The 18525-nt window shown below is 38.9% G+C and overlaps 1 protein-coding gene across 3 annotated transcripts in view; it reads right to left on the bottom strand.

Moving 5' to 3' along the window:
* Positions 1-18525, bottom strand: part of NME7 (NME/NM23 family member 7) — a 90497-nt gene that overhangs the window by 36422 nt on the left and 35550 nt on the right. For all 3 annotated transcript variants that reach the window (XM_075167723.1, XM_075167741.1, XM_075167733.1), the window contains 3 exons: positions 16881-16986; positions 2372-2436; positions 1441-1509 (listed from right to left, as the gene is read on the bottom strand). In XM_075167723.1, coding sequence (XP_075023824.1) covers positions 1441-1509; positions 2372-2436; positions 16881-16986 — 240 coding nt within the window. The remainder of the gene's footprint in view (positions 1-1440; positions 1510-2371; positions 2437-16880; positions 16987-18525) is intronic.

Here is an 18525-nt window from a genome sequence, read left to right as displayed (position 1 = left end):
CTTCTTCCTATTTGGCCTGCACTGACAATATCTACTCCTGTTCCCATATGTGCCTTCTCTGGATCCCTTTACCATCATGATTAGCTTTCCCACGTTTTCCTGTTTCACAGATATCCTGAGTGCACAGAGATATTAATTTCATTTCATCTCTCAACTGAGCGCATCCAGCACATATGGCTTGCAGGACAGAGCTCTAGATTCTCACTTTTCTTCAAATCCCATCTAAAACCTATCTTCTTTATTGACTTACCCTGTTTAAATGTCACTTTCCCTTCTAAGTAACTCTCCAATTAAATTATATAACTAAAATAAGTTGCAACTTATTAGGGGGTCAGAGATTGTACAAAAGAGCTGCAGAAGATGGTAGAGAATTTCCAATTTGGTTCAAAGCAGAGACTTTTACAGTACCATGGGATTCTTCGGGCCCTGAAATACTGGTCAGATATTACCATATTTGAATTTTGCCATGTACCTACAAGTCTGCCTGTCCAATCTTCCTTTGGTCCTTGTCAAAAACGGTGTCATCAGAGGAGAGTTTAAGAGCGTTCCCCAATCTGAGAGTGAACTAACAGTACTCCTAACCTATTTAAAGACAAATCTACAAACTCTGTTGAAGTAAGTTAGACTAAACAATCATAAAGGGGGAAAAAAAAGAAATTAAAAATGTCATTATAAGAGTAATATTAGTAACTGTCTGGAGTAATGTTAGTAACTGTGTAGAAAACTTTTAATAATTTAACCATTGAAAAATTAAGGATAATTTGCATAGTACATAGCATGGCAGTGAAGCTAAACTCATTACTACTTGTAAAATGAACCAAAATCCTCTGACAGAAGGTGATACAGAAATGCAAGCTTGTCATCTTATATTCCCATTGTTCTATCTGCAGTTAGGAAGTTTTATGTGACAGTACAACCAGGCATAATAATATAGAGAGTCTTAGACGTCCACTGGGATTAAAGCTTATCTTAAACTTCTAAATTTTCTGAAGATCCACAAAATTCAGATCAATATACTTAAGAATAGCTCAAAAAGTCATTAGAAAGGCATTCAAATACAGCAGCCCCAATGTAACAAAATAATAAATATATATTCTGGTCCAAGCCACTATTGCAATATCAAATCAAACAAAGATACAGATGTGACACGTTCTCATAACTTTACCGCAATAAAATAACTTATCTGAGGGGGCAGTTTATTCACTCTGTTGTATTTTACAAGTTCCCTGGCTGAACAATTTTCACGAAAGACTCTCTTTTCTTACAACACAGATAGCACAATATTCAAGTGAGTTAGTTTATTTGAGAAGAAGCTAGAACTGGTCAATACCAGGTTCCTAAAAGAAATCTTATCACAATCCTAAAAAAGGAAAGATGTGACTGCTTCCTCGTTTAATCATATTTTATTTTTAAACAGATTATTCTCATACTTATGCTTACCATATATTCAGCGACGACACCTTTATAAATCTCATAAAATTCTTCCACATTTGCACGCTCCATGTTGAACTAAGAAAACAAAAGTGTTAGCCAGTCTGCCTTAAACAACAAGAACAAAAAAACAGACAGACCCCCCTTCTTAACCTGCAAACATTCACAATACTTTTAAGTTTTACTAGATAAAAGGAATGGCTTTACAGCTGCAATATCAAGTTTGTCAACAACTTAACCAATGACGCCACAGGCAACATAGCACACAGTATCTTCTTCCACCTTAAATATAAGTGGACAATGTAGTGTTGGCTGATGCCACTAAGACATGCAAGAGGATCTGTTTGTTGCATAGTAAAGGAAAGGGGCTATTCTTCATTTGTGGTGGGGATTTGAGTCATAGGTGGATTTCAGATCTCGAGACTTTCACAAAAATCCAAGGACAGGACTTACAGGACTACCCTTGGGAACAATCTCTGTGCCAGCTTCCTTTAACTGCTGACGGTGATCAGCATGTCAAAATCCTTTAAGTATCTTTAAAAACCTTCCCCTAAATTCATACTAAATATATATATTAAAAAAAATTGAGGAAGGATATTAACAATCATTTCTCTGATCTTAGCTAGTACCTTTTGTAAAGATATCTCAAACTGCTCCAGAAGAGACAGATATCATTATCTCCCTCCAACTATAGGGAAACTGAGATACAGAGAGGTAAAGTGTCTCGGCTCAAGGTCACCCAGCAACGAGAAACAGATCAGCTGATCAATCCAATAATAAAACACAAGTATCACAAGAACAGTGCTGATCCCAAAACATTGCTAGACAGTCTGTACAAGGGTTTTGTATTGCAGGAAAACACCTGTGCATTGCTGTGAAGCTCACACAGCACTTCTCCAACTTCCGTTTATCAGAAAAACATACACAAAAGGAAACCTACCATCTGCAAAGCTGAGATCTGAAATCCTTCATTGATGATGGCTTTTATGATCTTTCCAGCTAGCCCTGAAGAAACACACAAAAGACAGTATTCAATTTTAAAAAGCAGAATTTACAACTGGAAGGTATTTATGCCAATATACCACTTATTTTCAAACCAAAAAACCAATGTTGGCGTAATGCTGTGAGAGGAAGCAGAGAGCAGAGCTGAGTTCACATACTCTGATGTTCTATCTGAAGTGACGTGTTGACGATTTCAAACAACTAAATTTCATGCAGCTGTTGGAAAGAATCTCTACCAAAAAAAGGTAATTAGTGAAGCCTTTGCCTTTCTCAGATCAACTGCAAAATACCCAGTTGCTTCAAGATCAAGATTTATATTTTTAATTAAGTTCCACTGGCAATACTGATGCTTAAACAATAATCAATTCAGGGCACAGGCTGCCTATTTTGCTGGTTTTATACAGTGTTCACCAGACTGGGGGTCCTACTTTAAGCTAGAAACAATGCAGGATGATAATAAATATTCCCAATAAACCAGCAAAGTTCATGTCTTCTATGGGAAAAAAACATCAATGCAAAATAACCTACTGCTTCTAAGGTTCTAACTCACAAATATGTTATTGCTGATTGTACTGCTTCCTTTATTCTCTCCAGAATGCATCCTCAAAGACTGAATGACATTGTAAAACACTAAACTTTGGAGAACAAGAACCACCGACTTTCTACTGAACATATATTTTAGATTTGCCTGTGCTTACAAGATCAGGCCATTTGAAAGATTATGCCAGCCAACACAGTACTCTGTGTGAATGAATTTCACAGAATCACCATTTTTATAGAATGTAAATGCCTGTCCTCTAGTATAATATGTGAGAAACTACACATTTCTGGACATTTATTCAGAGCAGAATTAATCATAGAAGTATACCCTGTAATGAATAACAACAGCAGGATTTGACTTCTGGTCATTAAATCCTTTTATTAACTAGTCTTTAAATTGCAGGATTTTTTAGCACTGCATAAATTTAGTAGATGAGAATAAAGCACATCTGGTATCTAGGTTCTAGCATGCTCAAGACCTAAGTTGTACACAGTCTGCTAATACCTGTGGCATAGGATTAGTGAGCTTCCCACCACATTAAAAGGTCAGTGGAAGCTGAGTAAATGAGACGGATAGTTGGAGGGCTTTCAAAACTTGTATTTACAAATGAAAATGAAAAAAGCTGTCCCTGAAGTATCCCCCACTGTATTTTCACATTAAGGTTTATGTAGAAAAACCTTCCACATATAAAACAGTGCATACTTCTTCAAAAAAATTTTCAAACTACTAAAGGGAAAACCTGAGATTTTGGTACATACTCAGTCCACACAGCTCCTTGAGCTTACAGAACGTAGAAATAAGGTGCAGTTCCTGCCATCCCACTATACTGTTACACCATGGCTCACTAGCACTGATAAAAGTTTCCTTATAACACTCCTGTGAAACCGGGAAAATATGTTTCGCCTTTCTTTTCCAAGGTGAAAAAAAATAATTTCAGCAGCAAAATGAAGGGATTTGGACAGGTTTGCCCAGGAAATGCACGACCACATCAGAGAGAGAAACCAGACCTCTAGTTTCTTTTTGTCCACGCTGCTGGAAAGGCTGAGCAGCTCAGGAACTTCCACACACTGGTTCCAGCGAGGCAGCCAGCCTACAGTCTTGACTTCAGAGATGAATGGCGAGTTTATGAAGAGATTAAGTGACTGGCTGGGAATCATTCAGGAAATAAATAAATGAATAAATAATCTGTGACAGAGCATGAACATTTCCTCATTCTCGATTTTCAGAGCCAATACTCCAGTCAACAGCCACTGCTTCACAAAAAACGAACAAGAGGGAAGAAAGGGCAGTGGCAGACAAATGGCAACCGCCACTTGCAGGGACAAGGCTACCTTGGTATGAGAAAGCTGCTTTGCATGACAGATCTCCATTTTACACTTTATCAGTCACGAATGGGCCACTCGCATAGGCCTTCACAGCTGGCAAGAATCTAATTAAAATACTCATCAGGTATCAGGTTCTGGGGTACTATGGAGATCTGCTTTTTACAGAACTTCTGTCTTAGGCAGTTTTACGAGTTGTAAGCAAAATCTATGTTTTAGAGAAACAAAGGGGGACTCCAATATTCAGCCTTTTGGGCTGTTTCTCGACTGAAGTCATTAAGCTTTTTCTTCTCTGTAGAAAGGAGACAGGCTCCTTTAATAATAGAAATCAAAGTAGGAATGTTTTTTGCATAAAGGTCTTTAATACAAGGTTCGTTTAATAATTAACTGTGATAAACCTATCAAGATTTTCCTCTACATTGTATTTCTGAGTTCACTCTCACTCATCAGAGCAACAGAGCACCTTGTTGCTCCAGACAGATTGCCCACAACTGCAACACCCAAAAGGCTTAACCAAAGGAATTATTGTCACCATCATACACAGATAGATGTCTTGCCAAAAAAATTCGAAGTGCCTTGAGGAAGAGGCATGAGATTTCATTTATGTTTGCGAAGCAGGATGTTAGCTCCACTTCCCAGATGTGGGAATTGAGGCGCAGGAGGATAAGCAAGTTGCCAGTGGCAGCGCAGATCTACAAATCCAGTGACTTGGCCTCCCTTGTCCCAGTTTAGGGACATGTATCACTTCTCCCAGGGATGCTTTCCTTTCAAACTCTACTTGAACCAAAACAGAAACAAAAAGCACAGAAGCAATCCCCAAGCAACAGATGAGTGGAAGCTCAAGGCTCAGCTTGGGATCTGTTTCAGGTTTTCAGCCAGTTGCATGACTGAATTGGGACATGTCCTCTCCTTTGAGGACAGATAAGGCTGAGGAAAAGAAGAACTAATTAGATAGAGTGCCATTTCAGCAGCTTTCAACAATTTGTTTTCAACTTTAAAATCCAGATCTGTAGTGAAAAAACAACTTTTTAAGGACCCTTAAAACAGGGCCAGTGCATGTTTAAAATGTGATTACAGTAAGAACCCAAATCAAAGCTGCAGATTAGGCACCAGTTATGATGAATTTTCAGTCACAAAGCACAAAAGAATCACAAGCATTACTAAATACAACCGGGGGAACTTAGTACTAATCCTAACAAATATGACAGTGAGAGAGAGAGAGCGAGCATGCACACGCTTTATGTCTCCTAGGCAGCATTATGTTACTACGCACCTAATACAGGACAGATAATCTTCCAATATATTTTAATCAGATAAAATGATAAGGCACCAAGACCTCATCAGTTACATTGGTCTTCTACAATTTGTTGCTTTACAACACACAATATTTGAAAATTGTACTTCATTAAGAAGCAGAAAGAAGCAGGGAAGACATCAGACCGAAAAACGTTACAACTGTTTGCAGAATTAAGGATTGGAATAGAATAAAACAGTTCGTGAAAGTCACTTTTAATCTAACAGCACTTTAATTAATGGAACGTAACAGCTGTGTTACCAGGACCTGCCAGTCCCAGCCCACTATGAACCACCAGTCCTATGACTAGGGATGTTACATTCTCTTCCCTTTGTTCTTGGCCTGTTTCCCAATTTAACCATTCCACCGTTAAAAGCTTATTAGGCAAGACAGCAGACTGCCTTCAAAGCAAGTCAAGAACTAGCTTCCTCATCTCAACCTCTATATGTCATTTTTTTAATACACTTCCAATAATTAAAAATAATTCCTCTGGAACAACAACAGTTTTTTGACAGGAATACACAAACTGCCGTGACTGATCAGATCAATGATCCACCTAATCCAATAACATATTTCTAGAAGTAACTGGTACCAGATGCTTAAAGTAGCACTAACTATAAGTAGCAATTTCATTTTATGTCTATTTTTGACATTTTAAAATGCAATTTTGCTTCACAGTGTAATGAAATTATCTGATTCCCTATTGCCTCTCCCAAAACTCCAGAGAATCAGGCTGGAATCCGAGCAAAGTCCTTTTTGAATTCCGAAAGAGTTAAAAATGGAAGTCAGACCTGGGCCCTCCTGCAATGTATTTCAGTTGAAGTTCTCACTAATCTTGTTTCAGACAACATTGCAAAACAGTGTTCAGTAGGAAGCTGACAGATGTCCTTCTCAAAAAGTGCACTTCTTCCCAACAGTTGATTAACCTATCCCCTGAAGAACAAAGTTTATCAATCTCTTCTCTTAGAAAAGAGAGTTTTTTCTACTTAGAAATAATGCAACTCGAGGCATTCTTACTATGCAACATAAATACACCATTTCTAGACTCCCCAAAAGTTTGGCCATAGTGATAATTTGCAGCTATTTATCTCCCAGCCTCACTGTGTACTGTATGAAAAAGGGTATCCAGTCATTTTTGTATTTGTACTCTGGAGCACAAAGCAGTGAGTCACAGAGGGACAAGAGGGTCTCCTGAGCAACACACACTGGGCCAACAGAGAACAGAAGGGGAGCTCAGAAACTACCCAGCCCAACCATGAGGCGGAAGAAAAAAAACAAGTGGATGCAGACAGAAGGTAAAGAGGAAGATGTGAGGAAATGATGAAAGAATATTGTTCATAGTGATAGAATCCAAGATTTTCCATCACTCCTCATTTCTCTCTAAGCATTGTATTAAAGAACAACCTTAAGAAGTTTGAAGGGCAGCTTTACAGATACTTATGGAGAACTCTATCAATGCTGCAGCACTGGTGAAAATCTTTCCAAACAATATTAATTTGAAAATACTAAAAGGGTGAAGACAAAAGATATCACCACTGCTTTACTGGAGAATAGAAGTCAGCATTTTGCTAGCACAAGAAAAATTATGCATACAGACAGTAAATCTTAGGGGACCTTGAAACCAAAATGGTTGAACATTTGATGTGACTGAGAACGGGAACCCACAGAAAGATTCAAAGGGGGTGGAAGGTTCAAAGACTTAATCCCAGCCACAAATTTCTGAACTGCTATGAACAAGGCAAGACCACACTTGTGAATGCCAGACAGGGCATTAAGACACAAAATGATGAAAACCTGTAGGAAAAAAAAAACTGTTCAGGGAGTTCTTGCATGGGAACAGATGGGAAGAGTCACACTTAAAATTCAGATACAAAAACCCATACAGAAATTCAAGTCAAAGATCACAGCCAGGATACAGAAAGTATCCAGCGATTTGGCTGTGCAGGGAATTTGAGGAAGAAAGAAAGATTAAGAAGGAAAGATCAATACCTCTGCAACAGTTATGCTGAACTCAAACTGATGGCTGTATATTTACAAAAAAACCCAGAAAGGCTTAGGTTTCTGTCTTTCATTGTTCTTTTGCTAAGAGAAAGCTTAAAAAGAAATATCCGGTTTGTTTTTCTTTTTACTTCTTTTGAGTTGTTCATTATCTTGTACTCCTTTAGCACATCCACTGATGTGATCACATCCAGTGATTTTTATTCACTTGAAAAGAGTATGGTCAATCACTCTGGCCAGGAGAATGTTTCTATGGCTATAATGATTTTCATTCACTTTTGCTTATTTCTTGAGTATGAACAAAACTAAACATGATATTTTAGTTGAGATTGTACCACTGGATTATTTGATGGCATTCAGTATTATAATTCAAGCCATTTGTATGCTTACTAATATTTCCTTCTTTTTTCTGGTTATCCCGACTGAACACTGTGCATGGGACTTTGCCTGAATGGTTACAATTACAGAGAGGAAATGGTTAAAATTATGCCTTGTAGTGTGCATTAGCCTCTAATTATAAACAATAATTTTAATCTACTATTGCACTGTCAATTAACTTAACTCTGGAGGTTAAAACCCTCAGGAGATCCTCTATAATCTGCTCCAGCCTTTACTAATTCTATATTCCACTTCCTGTGGAAGGTTTGCCAACTCACTGTCCTAGATCAATAGTAAATATATTGTAAGCTCTATCATTTGTTTTCGACTTGGCAAAAGAGTATTACATACTCCTACATTGTGTGTCTTGGCTCTTTTCAGACCCAATACCTTGCCTTTCCCTTACGCTCTGATTTGAAAAGGGCAGTAAGAGAAGAGACTTCAACATATTTATGTTTTGCTCCAAGATACAGTGAAGTTAGACTATGCATGGCTGCATTTTTTTAATTTTTCTAAAATGTTCTCAAAAACTTCTGGTAACAAAGATCCCATTACATCTCCAGATATCAGGCCAGTGATATACTTTGAAGTTTTCCTTAATGATTAATTAAATCTTCTCTCATCTAAATTAGTAAATATGCACGTTTTCCAAATTTACATATAGAAAGCTGTATATCCCTGTCTTCTCCATCTCAGGTTAAATAAATGAAACCCTTCAAGTTTTCATCAAGTTTTCATTGGCTAAATCTCTTATTCTTTTTGCTCTCAGTTGATTATGTTATTTTTGAGACAGAGTGCCCAGAGGCACACAAGTTGAGCTCTCATCAGCACTGAGCAGAACTAGTTACTGAAAAAAAAACCTAAACAAAGTGTGTCCAACATTGTGAACACTGATTGTGCTTATGATATATCACTATTCCAACCATTTCTCTACAGACTTCTCACTGATACCCTGACAGTTCTTCTTTATTTACATTTGTGCATTTATTTTCCCTTCTCCATGGTAGTACTATGCAGTTGTTTATATTCGGTTTCATCTTCTTCACATTGCTTCATTTCTGCAGTTCATCAGGAATGTTCTGAATTCTAATCACATGTTCCAAAACTGTAGTAGGCACTTGGTACCATCTGCAAACACTGCAAGCATGCTCTGTCCGTCCCCATCTGAGTCATTAATGACAACATTGACAAGAACTGGCCCAAGGATGGGTGACAAGATTTCACTTGTAAAGCCCTTTTAATTTGATATGCTTATGTCCAGTCCAATGTTCAGGAAAACATTTAAAGCTATGCAGATGCCTATGCTGCACAGATCTAAATATACGAATTACTTCACTAAAGGAAAATTTTCATTTCCTAACAGCAAGGGACTTTGATGAAGGCACTGATATTCAAGTGAATTAGACTATCTGGCTCTGTTTTACCTTCCTTTATGGAAAGTATACTTAAGAATTCAGAGATCAGCAAAGCATATGTTCCTTCAAAAAAGACATGCTCGTTAATGTCCATCACATCATCACTATCAAAGTGATTTAAATGAAATTATAGGTTCTTGATTCATCAGTTTCCTTGGTATGAAAAAAGTTTCATTAGCCTGAAATTCCCCGGACCACTCTTAGAATTAACTTTTGTCTAACCCTTTAAGAATGAAAATCCCAAAATGCAGTAATAAAACACTCATTCCTAATGTCTTTTTTTTTTTTTAATGTTAACACCATCGTCCCTGCACAGAGATGATTTTCAGCAACAGGAGTACCACTAAACCAAGTCTACTGAAGACTATTGGGAAACACTCTCTTTCCAGTAGTAGGAGGATACTTAGAAGCTTCAGTAAGGATTGGCTGTGCCATTTGATCTGGTTTTTTTCTCTGAAGTATACCTCCTCCTCTTCCTTCCAGTCTCAAACTGTCAGAAAGGATTTCCAGTTCACTTCCCCCTCTACCTTAATCAATTCAAATGTAAAATTTATTTTTCATACTTCGAAAAAATAAATGTCACTTCCCCACTAGCCACTGGAATCCAAAGTCAGTCTAAGTTGGGAAGCCAATGTCAAGCTGCTAAAACCTTATGCAGGAAATAATCAAGAAACAACATAGGCTCGGTTTCAAAAACAAACGTCCCAAGCAAGGAATATCCATCATTACAACTACACCAAAGAATTTAAAACACAGATGGAAGTGGATGGACTACTGTTCTCATGGAAGCTAATTTTTTTTCTAAAAAACGGTGATAAAGTAGGTTGCTTTTATTTTAATCACTTTTTCCTAGCTTCTCTAAGAGAACAAAAACAAACAAACAAACAAACCCCAGCACCACCAGACAACCACCAAACACTTCAACACCCTAGATATAATATATTCAAGTAAAACATAAGAAACAAAGTGCATTTAATTTTGCATAAAATCATTTTCTGCCTGGGCAAATCCATCTGCAAAAAAACGCCTGCATCTGAAAGCATAGGGCTTTACTAGGTAGTTTTCAATGACTGCAGCACTAAGATTGCCATATTGCATGTGGGACTATCCAGAGGTCACATCTCAAACAGTCCACCATACTTCTTTGAAGCATCTGCAAAGATTTGTGTTCATCCTATTTTTTTTTCCATTTCCATTTTTCCATTTCCAGACTTCTAATTGTTAACTGTATCAATGATGCCCTCAACCTTGTAGACAAGATACAAAGAAAAGTTCTGCCTACGATGAGGTGAAGTCCACAGCATCTGCACTTCACCTTTCTGTTATGAATACTTATCACAAACAGAAGATATTCTTTCAGATTACTTGAGAAAAATTGCTGTCCTCATTTTCTCTCAAGTGTGAGAAAACAGCTTTCTGAAAACCTTGTTCTACTTCTAAGTTTCCTGAAAATCAAAATGATGAGTTACTCAAACTTATGTCTAAAAACCCAGGCTGAAGAAAAGAAAAAACCACCAATTTCCAGAGTTTGTTTACAGTTTTTAAAAATCTTATCTAATGAATACAAAACATCGTGATAAAAACCAATGATATAGATACCTAGTCCTGAGAATGACGACAGATTTGCACCTCTTCTATCCCATCCTCTCTTTCTTTTCCAGCTTATTTCCTTTCCTAACTACATACATGTAACTATACTTAGCACACTACAGAGGTCAATTGGACATTTTCACAGTGATGCCTTCTCTCTTTCAAAGAGCAACAAGTATATTGCAAGTCAGGAACAGTTCTTCTGTTGTTTGCAGTCAGACATATAATCTACTAAAATGCTGGATTTTAGTCCTTCTCTCCCCACTCTCTCTTGTAAAGTAACTTCATTTGAGATCCTACATAAGTAAACCCTGTTTCTGTACCTGCTTGAGACTGAACTACTGTCCTTGGTATTCTTTTTGTTAAAGTTAGGTTTGCCTCTGGAGCAAGGAACTACTCTCTTCATTAAAATTTTTCTATGTATTCGCATAAATAAGGAAATATGATTCTTATGGTTACTTGTCATGCAGCATTTTGTTGATCAATATAAAGGTCTATGAATTTCTAAAGCAGTCCAGTAGGTATTAAGTTAAGATGGGAGCACTCTCTAAGATTTATCATCCACTCAGAACAGGTCTAAAACCACATTTCCACAGAATATCTTTTCCACTTACGAAGAACTCCTGCTCCTTTTGCTTTCTGTGAGACTTAAATTTTAGTTGAAGAATAATGTGGAAGACAGCACTGTAACTTATCATTTTTTTTATTACAAAAGAGGGACAAGGGTTTAACTTATCTGCAATGTTAGAACAAAATCTCAAGCTTAACACATACTAGGAGAACAAACCTGTCTGGGTACCGAGTCTCACATCTAGGAGCCCTCATGTCCATAGAGGCTTCCTTCCCTTAGGCAGGCCTTTCAGTTTGCATCAGGTCCAATGAATTCCTGACTAGCAGTTTTGCTTTTCAAGTTCATGACAAAGTTCTAGCCCCAAATTTTTTTGACACAACTCTGACTTTAAGAGAACCCATGTCTCAGCTTGGGAGTGCAGAAAAGGAGGGCAGGATTTCACCTCTCAAGCTCTGTGCTGTAACCTAAGTACAAAATGTGAAATATAACAAACTTCTGACCTCAGCCTTTATAACCTGATCATCACTACTTTCATCATTTTTTCCCTGCTCATTTTTTAAAGGAATTAAGTAAAAGCCACATCAAAGAAACTTTAAACCAGTCATGAAATACCAAATTCTAATTCCTACAGCAAACATGACTAAACTGTCACACATAAATACATTAAAGTGATCTACAAGGTGCTATTTCTGCCGAAAAAACAGTCGAGTCATAATTATCCTAGGGCATTAAACTGGAGTTCATCCATTTTGGTGCATTTACAATTTTGGCTTCTGAGCACTACTGCTAATACCTCCAGATCTAATAACATGAGGGGAATTACAAAAAGAGAATGTCTAAATGATTGCAACTGTGACCTTGTATCTGAATTATCAGAAGCTCCAAGCACAAGCAGCAAGTGGGTTACAGAACACAGATCCACACTAAAACCCTCCAATTATTAAACAATTAAGCCCTACAATCCTAATCAACACACTGAGGAGCTTATGCTTGCTAGTTACCATCCTCCTTGACTAAAAACTGGTCTCAGGAGAAGAGAAGGAGGAGGCTAAAAGACACTGAAAAGCGTGGCAGATGCTAGAGGGGTCAAACAACATCATGTCTCCCCTACACACCCCTGGTCAGAACAAGTCTGCATGGAGTAGCATCAGCTCCCAATAAAGAGGAATTGCACTGCTCTTGCAAATGCTCTTCAGAGTTAAAATACAACCACCTTGCCACTGCCAACTTTCCAGCCAGCGGGAAAGTGCTTCATTTCCACCGGGAGGAGCTGCTAGAGAATGAGCTAAAGCTGTCTAGTCCGGAGCGCTGGGCTACATAGCCTTCAATGGCCTTCCCAGCTGTTTTCGCATCTCTGATCCTCCACAGAAGACATTATGCTGACACCAGACTGAATAGCTATTGCCTTACTTCTTTAAGAGGTGCATATGATACACGTTCCTAGAGGGCCGGCGACACCACCCCTCCAGCATAACCAGCACCCTTGACAGCTGAAGTTAAACTTCGCATAACTCCCCTGACAGCCTTTATCAGGCCCCAGGGTCCCTCTGCAGCATGGAAGACACTTTCGGCACTCTCACTTACAGGACTTACCATGTGCGTGAGTGCTGCCCCAGGTGCTCGGGCTGCACTGCTGCGGCTGCCTAGCAACAGATGTTTCTGTATGCCCGTCAGAAGAGGGTCAGCAAGGCCAGAGATAAAACCAACAGTGATTTTCCACTGCTTTGTCACTGGATAGGAACCCTGTAAACCCTCTACGGTAATCAAAGTCAGTTTCTAAGAAAGGACTGTGTCCAAGAATTAACCAGCGTAAACTAGAGATTAGATCCAACCTTTTGACAGCAAGGTAAGCTCGCTGAAAAGCCTCCTAGCTTATAGCTGTGGTTAAAGCAAACCATCTTCCAGGATGGAAAAATAGATGATTTTTCCTTCTAAGAACCAGTTATGGAACGGACTCTGGAGGAAAAAGAAACACTGGGAAAAAGGACCAGAAAGCAAAATTCAAATCATAAATTCAGTCAAATGTTTCTGCAGAAATAAAGACTAAAGCTCCGTATAAGCTCAAATATGTAAGTGAAACTTCAGGTAATTGTAACTGTGTAATGAGCAGATTATATTCATGGTAATTAGATAATCAAGTTCAAAGCCTCAGCAGTGCATAGGAAATGGCAAAAAGGTTTATTTTTAGATACTTGATACTGAAAATTTGTGGAGCACAAATCAAATCTGCAATGCATAAGAGGCTCTGCTTCTTTGACCCACATAAATCCCTCTCCATGCCTCTGCCTCTGCCAAACTACCTTTTCACACTGATGGCCACACAGGATTTCCTCTCCTCTCCAGCTGCTGTGTTTCCATTTACATTCCCCCCGCCAGAAACTTCTAGCAGGGTGCACAGCCACAGCTAGAAGCTCTGTTGCTGGGGGTAAGCAAGTTGCTTATTTTTAAGACCACACAGTCTCCTACGTGCAATTTTGCCAAAAGGGCAGCTCACTAGTTGCTACAGCACCTACTTCAACTGAGATACAGGAAACCTTGCTGGTATAACCAGAATGTCTCAGGTATCACTGAACACAGTTGCTAACAGCCTTTAAAAGGGAGACGAGATGAGCAGGGCCTCCCTGCTCCATTGCGGATCGCTGAGCCCAAATAGGTCAGCCCTTCCTTTCTCAAACTTTCTGCCTACAGAAGCACAATCCATGGGGCCAACCTGCTCCACTGCCATGTCTCTGCTCTCTAATCCCTAAAGCCAGGCTTCTCCCTTCTTGTCTGCCTGTTTCAGACAGGCAGCTGGTAGCTCTCCTGAGCATGCTATTCCCTGACTCCAGCCAGGGAACAGTCCGCACAGGGAAGGAGGAATGGTGGCATTTCTGCCACCACCACACTGCATGCTCAAAACTTTAAAAGCTTTAAAATCTATAGGAGGCAAAGGCTATGTTCCTTCAACTTTAAAACAGGCAGTTTAATCATAAGAGAGTAATTTCAGAACTAAGACTTCCAAAAAACTGTTGCAAAGCTAAAGCACAGCTCTCTACTCTGTTGCGCATGGTTCTTCCAACTGTGATGAAGCAAAGTGCTTTATAAGAAGACCAAGTGTACCAAAAGAGATGCCAATCAGTGATATTTTCGTTGTTACTCACAAAAATAGGCTGAAAAAGAATAGAAGAAAGACTAAGGAAGACAGAAGAGGACAGGTTAAGAAAGCCAAATCCTCTCCCCTGCGACACTCCTGGCCCATTGGGCTGATGTTGGAGAGTTCCTGCAGCCCTTGTGAAGAAGGATTCATCTCACCTCAAACTGCAGACTGGAATGAGTCCAGTTGCAATATGAAGCCACACCAGTGCTCTCAGCCAAAGAGGGAGGCCACCGCCCCGCCACCTTCCTTAGCGAAGGACTCTTGCCTTCCCTAAGCCCAAATCCCCAGTCAGAAGCCAGACTTCTGGGAAGTTTTACAAGACCTCCTTAGTCTCGTAATCTCTTTAAGAGATGCAGCACCTGCGGCTTTTGAAACTTGCAGAGTAACATTGGAGAAAACAGGCAGGAACAACAGAGCTTAGTAAGGTAAAAGCATAGCCAGTTCCTGAATTCCATGATTCTTGATATTAATTTAAAATTGATAAAACGCTTTGCTGACTTAGAAAAGAAAATTCAGTTTTGATTTCTTCATTCTGTTGAGGGTAGTAATCAAAACTGTATGGACGGAGAACACTCACACAAGGTAGACTTTGTCTTTCAAATTTTAGTTGCTGTTTGGCAGCTGCAGTCTGCCTTTCCAGCCCTCTGTGTGAGAAAAAGGACTATGTAGTGGATATTAAGCTCAACTTTAGTCCAGTCTTTCTCGCGTTCACATTGCAAAGCTGGGTGTGCACTTTATTTTCTGTTTATCTGTACTCGTACCTCTTTCTCTCTCTCTCACCACCCCCACCTCCTCTAGACACTCACAATCCCAGAGGGGAGTGCAAAGAGGGCTAGAATTTGTCCTGATGATTCAGAAAAATTCTGAGAAGTTCAAGAAAAAAGAAAGAAAGTAATAGACAGGGCACTATGCAATCTAACGAAATGAAGAGGATTAGAAGTAGGAAGGAACAACCTGAGCTCACTAAGAGAGAGTCTGAGCCCCCATATGTAATAGAAATTATATCTTAAGTATAAGAAAGCACAGCTCAAGCCATCCACTTTGCTATTTTCACAATCAAATTAAGGATCCTAACAATCCTGCCATGGAAAATTGTCCCCTCTGCAAACATTTAGCTAGGCAAGATCATAGTCTCCCCATATTTCTGTAAAAGGAACATCACTCTGTCTTTGCTGCATGGCAGACTTATCAGTAGCAGATACCATGCAAGGCTTCAAAGAGATAACAGGCAGGTTATCAGCAGCGAGTGTGAGACTCTTTCTTGTGAAAGCCATTTTCTTTTCAGCAAGCTCTCCAGACATCCCACTTGAGGTGTGAAAGGCCTGGAAACTGCTACGGCCACTTCTGCTGTTTCCATTTCAGCTATCCACAGAGCAGTGATTAAAATGTTGCAGTGTGCTTCTGCATCTTACTAAGAAAAATCTCAATGCTCTCACATGGCAATATTTATTCTGCACCCAAAAATACTGTTGCAGTGCCAGAGCCAAAATATTTTACTGCACTCACTGCTCCTACACATGCTCCTGTATCTAAGTACAGGACACAAAAGCAAGATTATTTTTGCATGGTAACAGTTGGGCATTAAACATTTCCAATACTCATATGGTGAGCTCACAGGGCATTCTCCAGCACAGAAAGCATCATGGAGTCCAACAAATGCTTTAGGTCTTTTGCTCACTTTCACAGAGTAAACAAGCCTTTTCTAGTTTCCATCCCCACTGCATTCAGCAGAACAAGATTCATATCAGCACAAATCTCCCTTTGTGACTAGTTTTAATGTAATGTGTTACTGCGTGAGTGGAAGGCCCTGCAATACGGCCAGGTGTCCTGCTTTCACTCTGCTACGAGGATGCTAACCTCCAGCAGATGAGCGTGGTGGGCAGACAGGAGCAAGGACATGGTAAGCTGTCACAGTAAGATTCATGAAATCTCATGTATATTTTTACCCTTCTTTTTTTCACCTCTCCCTTCATATTCTGAAATTAACAAGTATCCACATGGAAAGCACACGACCCACTTCATGGAACTGAACTGCAGAAATACTGAAGGTGTATGAAAGACAACGTATCTGCATACTTTGACATGTACTATGAAATATACCCTGTGCTCTTGCAGTCTCATTCTCCCAAAAAAGGGCACAGGAATGATCATGGATACAATGAAGCACACATTGCTTTCACCACCACTATCTGCACTGCTTACCTTCATTAACCGCATGAGGCTTAATAATGCAACAAGTACTGTTTGTGAATTTTGCACTGTTGACTGGTCCGTGACCTCCACTGGAGGGAAAGAACAACTCCAGCTCCTGAAAACAATTGTAATTGAATACATTTTAGATTGATCTAGCTGCATACATCAGCTTTTATCATAAGTAACAACATCTGAAGTATCCATAGTCACAGAAGATAAACCTTAATTACAGATTTTTGTGCTACAAATACTTTTTCCCTATAATATTGTCTCAAATATATCTTTCCCTCTCTGGCACCATTGCTACAATCATAAAAACATGATTTGAATATTTCTTGCAACATCTTTCTTTTCACTTCTGCAACGCAATCCATTTCCATTCAGAGCATTCAAAATGCCACTGCCACAACCATTTGGTAGAGATGTTCCCAGTTTTCTGAATTCTCTCTCTCTTTCCTCAGTATCTTTCCCAAATCCATTCCCATATACATATATTTTATCTTCCCTCCTTTCACATCATCTTTTCCACTACATGAGCAAAAATGCAACTACCATCCATTTCTCAGTATGTTTTCCTTCCATATACAAAACTGACCTCCATCCCATTTGTTTACATTTTTTCTCCTTTTGTCTTAAAAAACTAAATTTTGTCTAAAATTGTTCCTCATGCCTTAGTGACCCTATTCTTTTTTTTTTTTTATCTTACTGAATTGAAGCTGATGAACTCAATTGCTCTGATTTCTGGGATGAATCAAAAGAATCTCTTTGCCTCCGATCACTTCCTTTCTTCCCACCATCACTATTCAGGTATCATATAGCTTGGGTCTTAGACCATACTGGGGTGAGCTTGACACCAGGTTTCTTTCCTCAGTGATACCTGTTCACTATTCACTGCCAGCTTCACACTTTTTTCATACCATTTATTCACATGTTACACAATCTGCCAATTAACATTAGTCAAATGATCAAAACACAGATTCCATTTCAGACCTATTGGTCAAATTCAGTAAGAGAATTGATAAATTTCTATTTAAGGGAAATAATAATATCCCGGAAATACTACTAGCACATTGATCTGATTTTTTCCTCTGTAACAGTAACAGCGCTAAAGGTCATTTCCTGAAATTGTCTCATTTAATTTACTAGCTCAATTCAGATGGAATAGACTTAGCTATCTCCCAGTCTTTAGCTCGTGGCACTCTGACGATTCCTGTAATCCTTACTGGAACAATTACACAATTCAAACTAACGGATCTTTCAACAGAAGGGAAAACGGGTTTTGTTTTTCTCCTAGCAAATAATCCACATTTTAAGTGGGCATATCTGAGACAAAAGGGTTCATTTCCTACATCCTTTTCCTGATAAAATGCTGCATGCTTCAAAGACCTTGTCCCACTCTGTTAACTAATGTTTACTCTAAAAGAAGCAGCCAGGAAAAGGCAGCAAAATATTTACAATATTTAACACTTTGTTTTATCCATTAAAAGTCATAAAAGGAAAGTAACTAAATAATGCTGAAGGACTAGGATAATGAAATGCTAAACTATATCCAAGTGGAGTCTTAAAAAGAAAATTCTTTTCCTTTCCCTTTATTCCTGATCTAAAGAAACTCCAAAATTTGGCCTGCAGAGACACACCAGCTTAGAGTATACCA

The sequence above is a fragment of the Calonectris borealis genome, chromosome 1 (genome assembly GCF_964195595.1).
Source record: "Calonectris borealis chromosome 1, bCalBor7.hap1.2, whole genome shotgun sequence".
Lineage (NCBI taxonomy): Eukaryota > Metazoa > Chordata > Aves > Procellariiformes > Procellariidae > Calonectris > Calonectris borealis.
The sequence above is the reverse complement of the archived record's forward strand: the minus strand, read 5'-3'. Positions and strand labels throughout refer to the sequence as shown.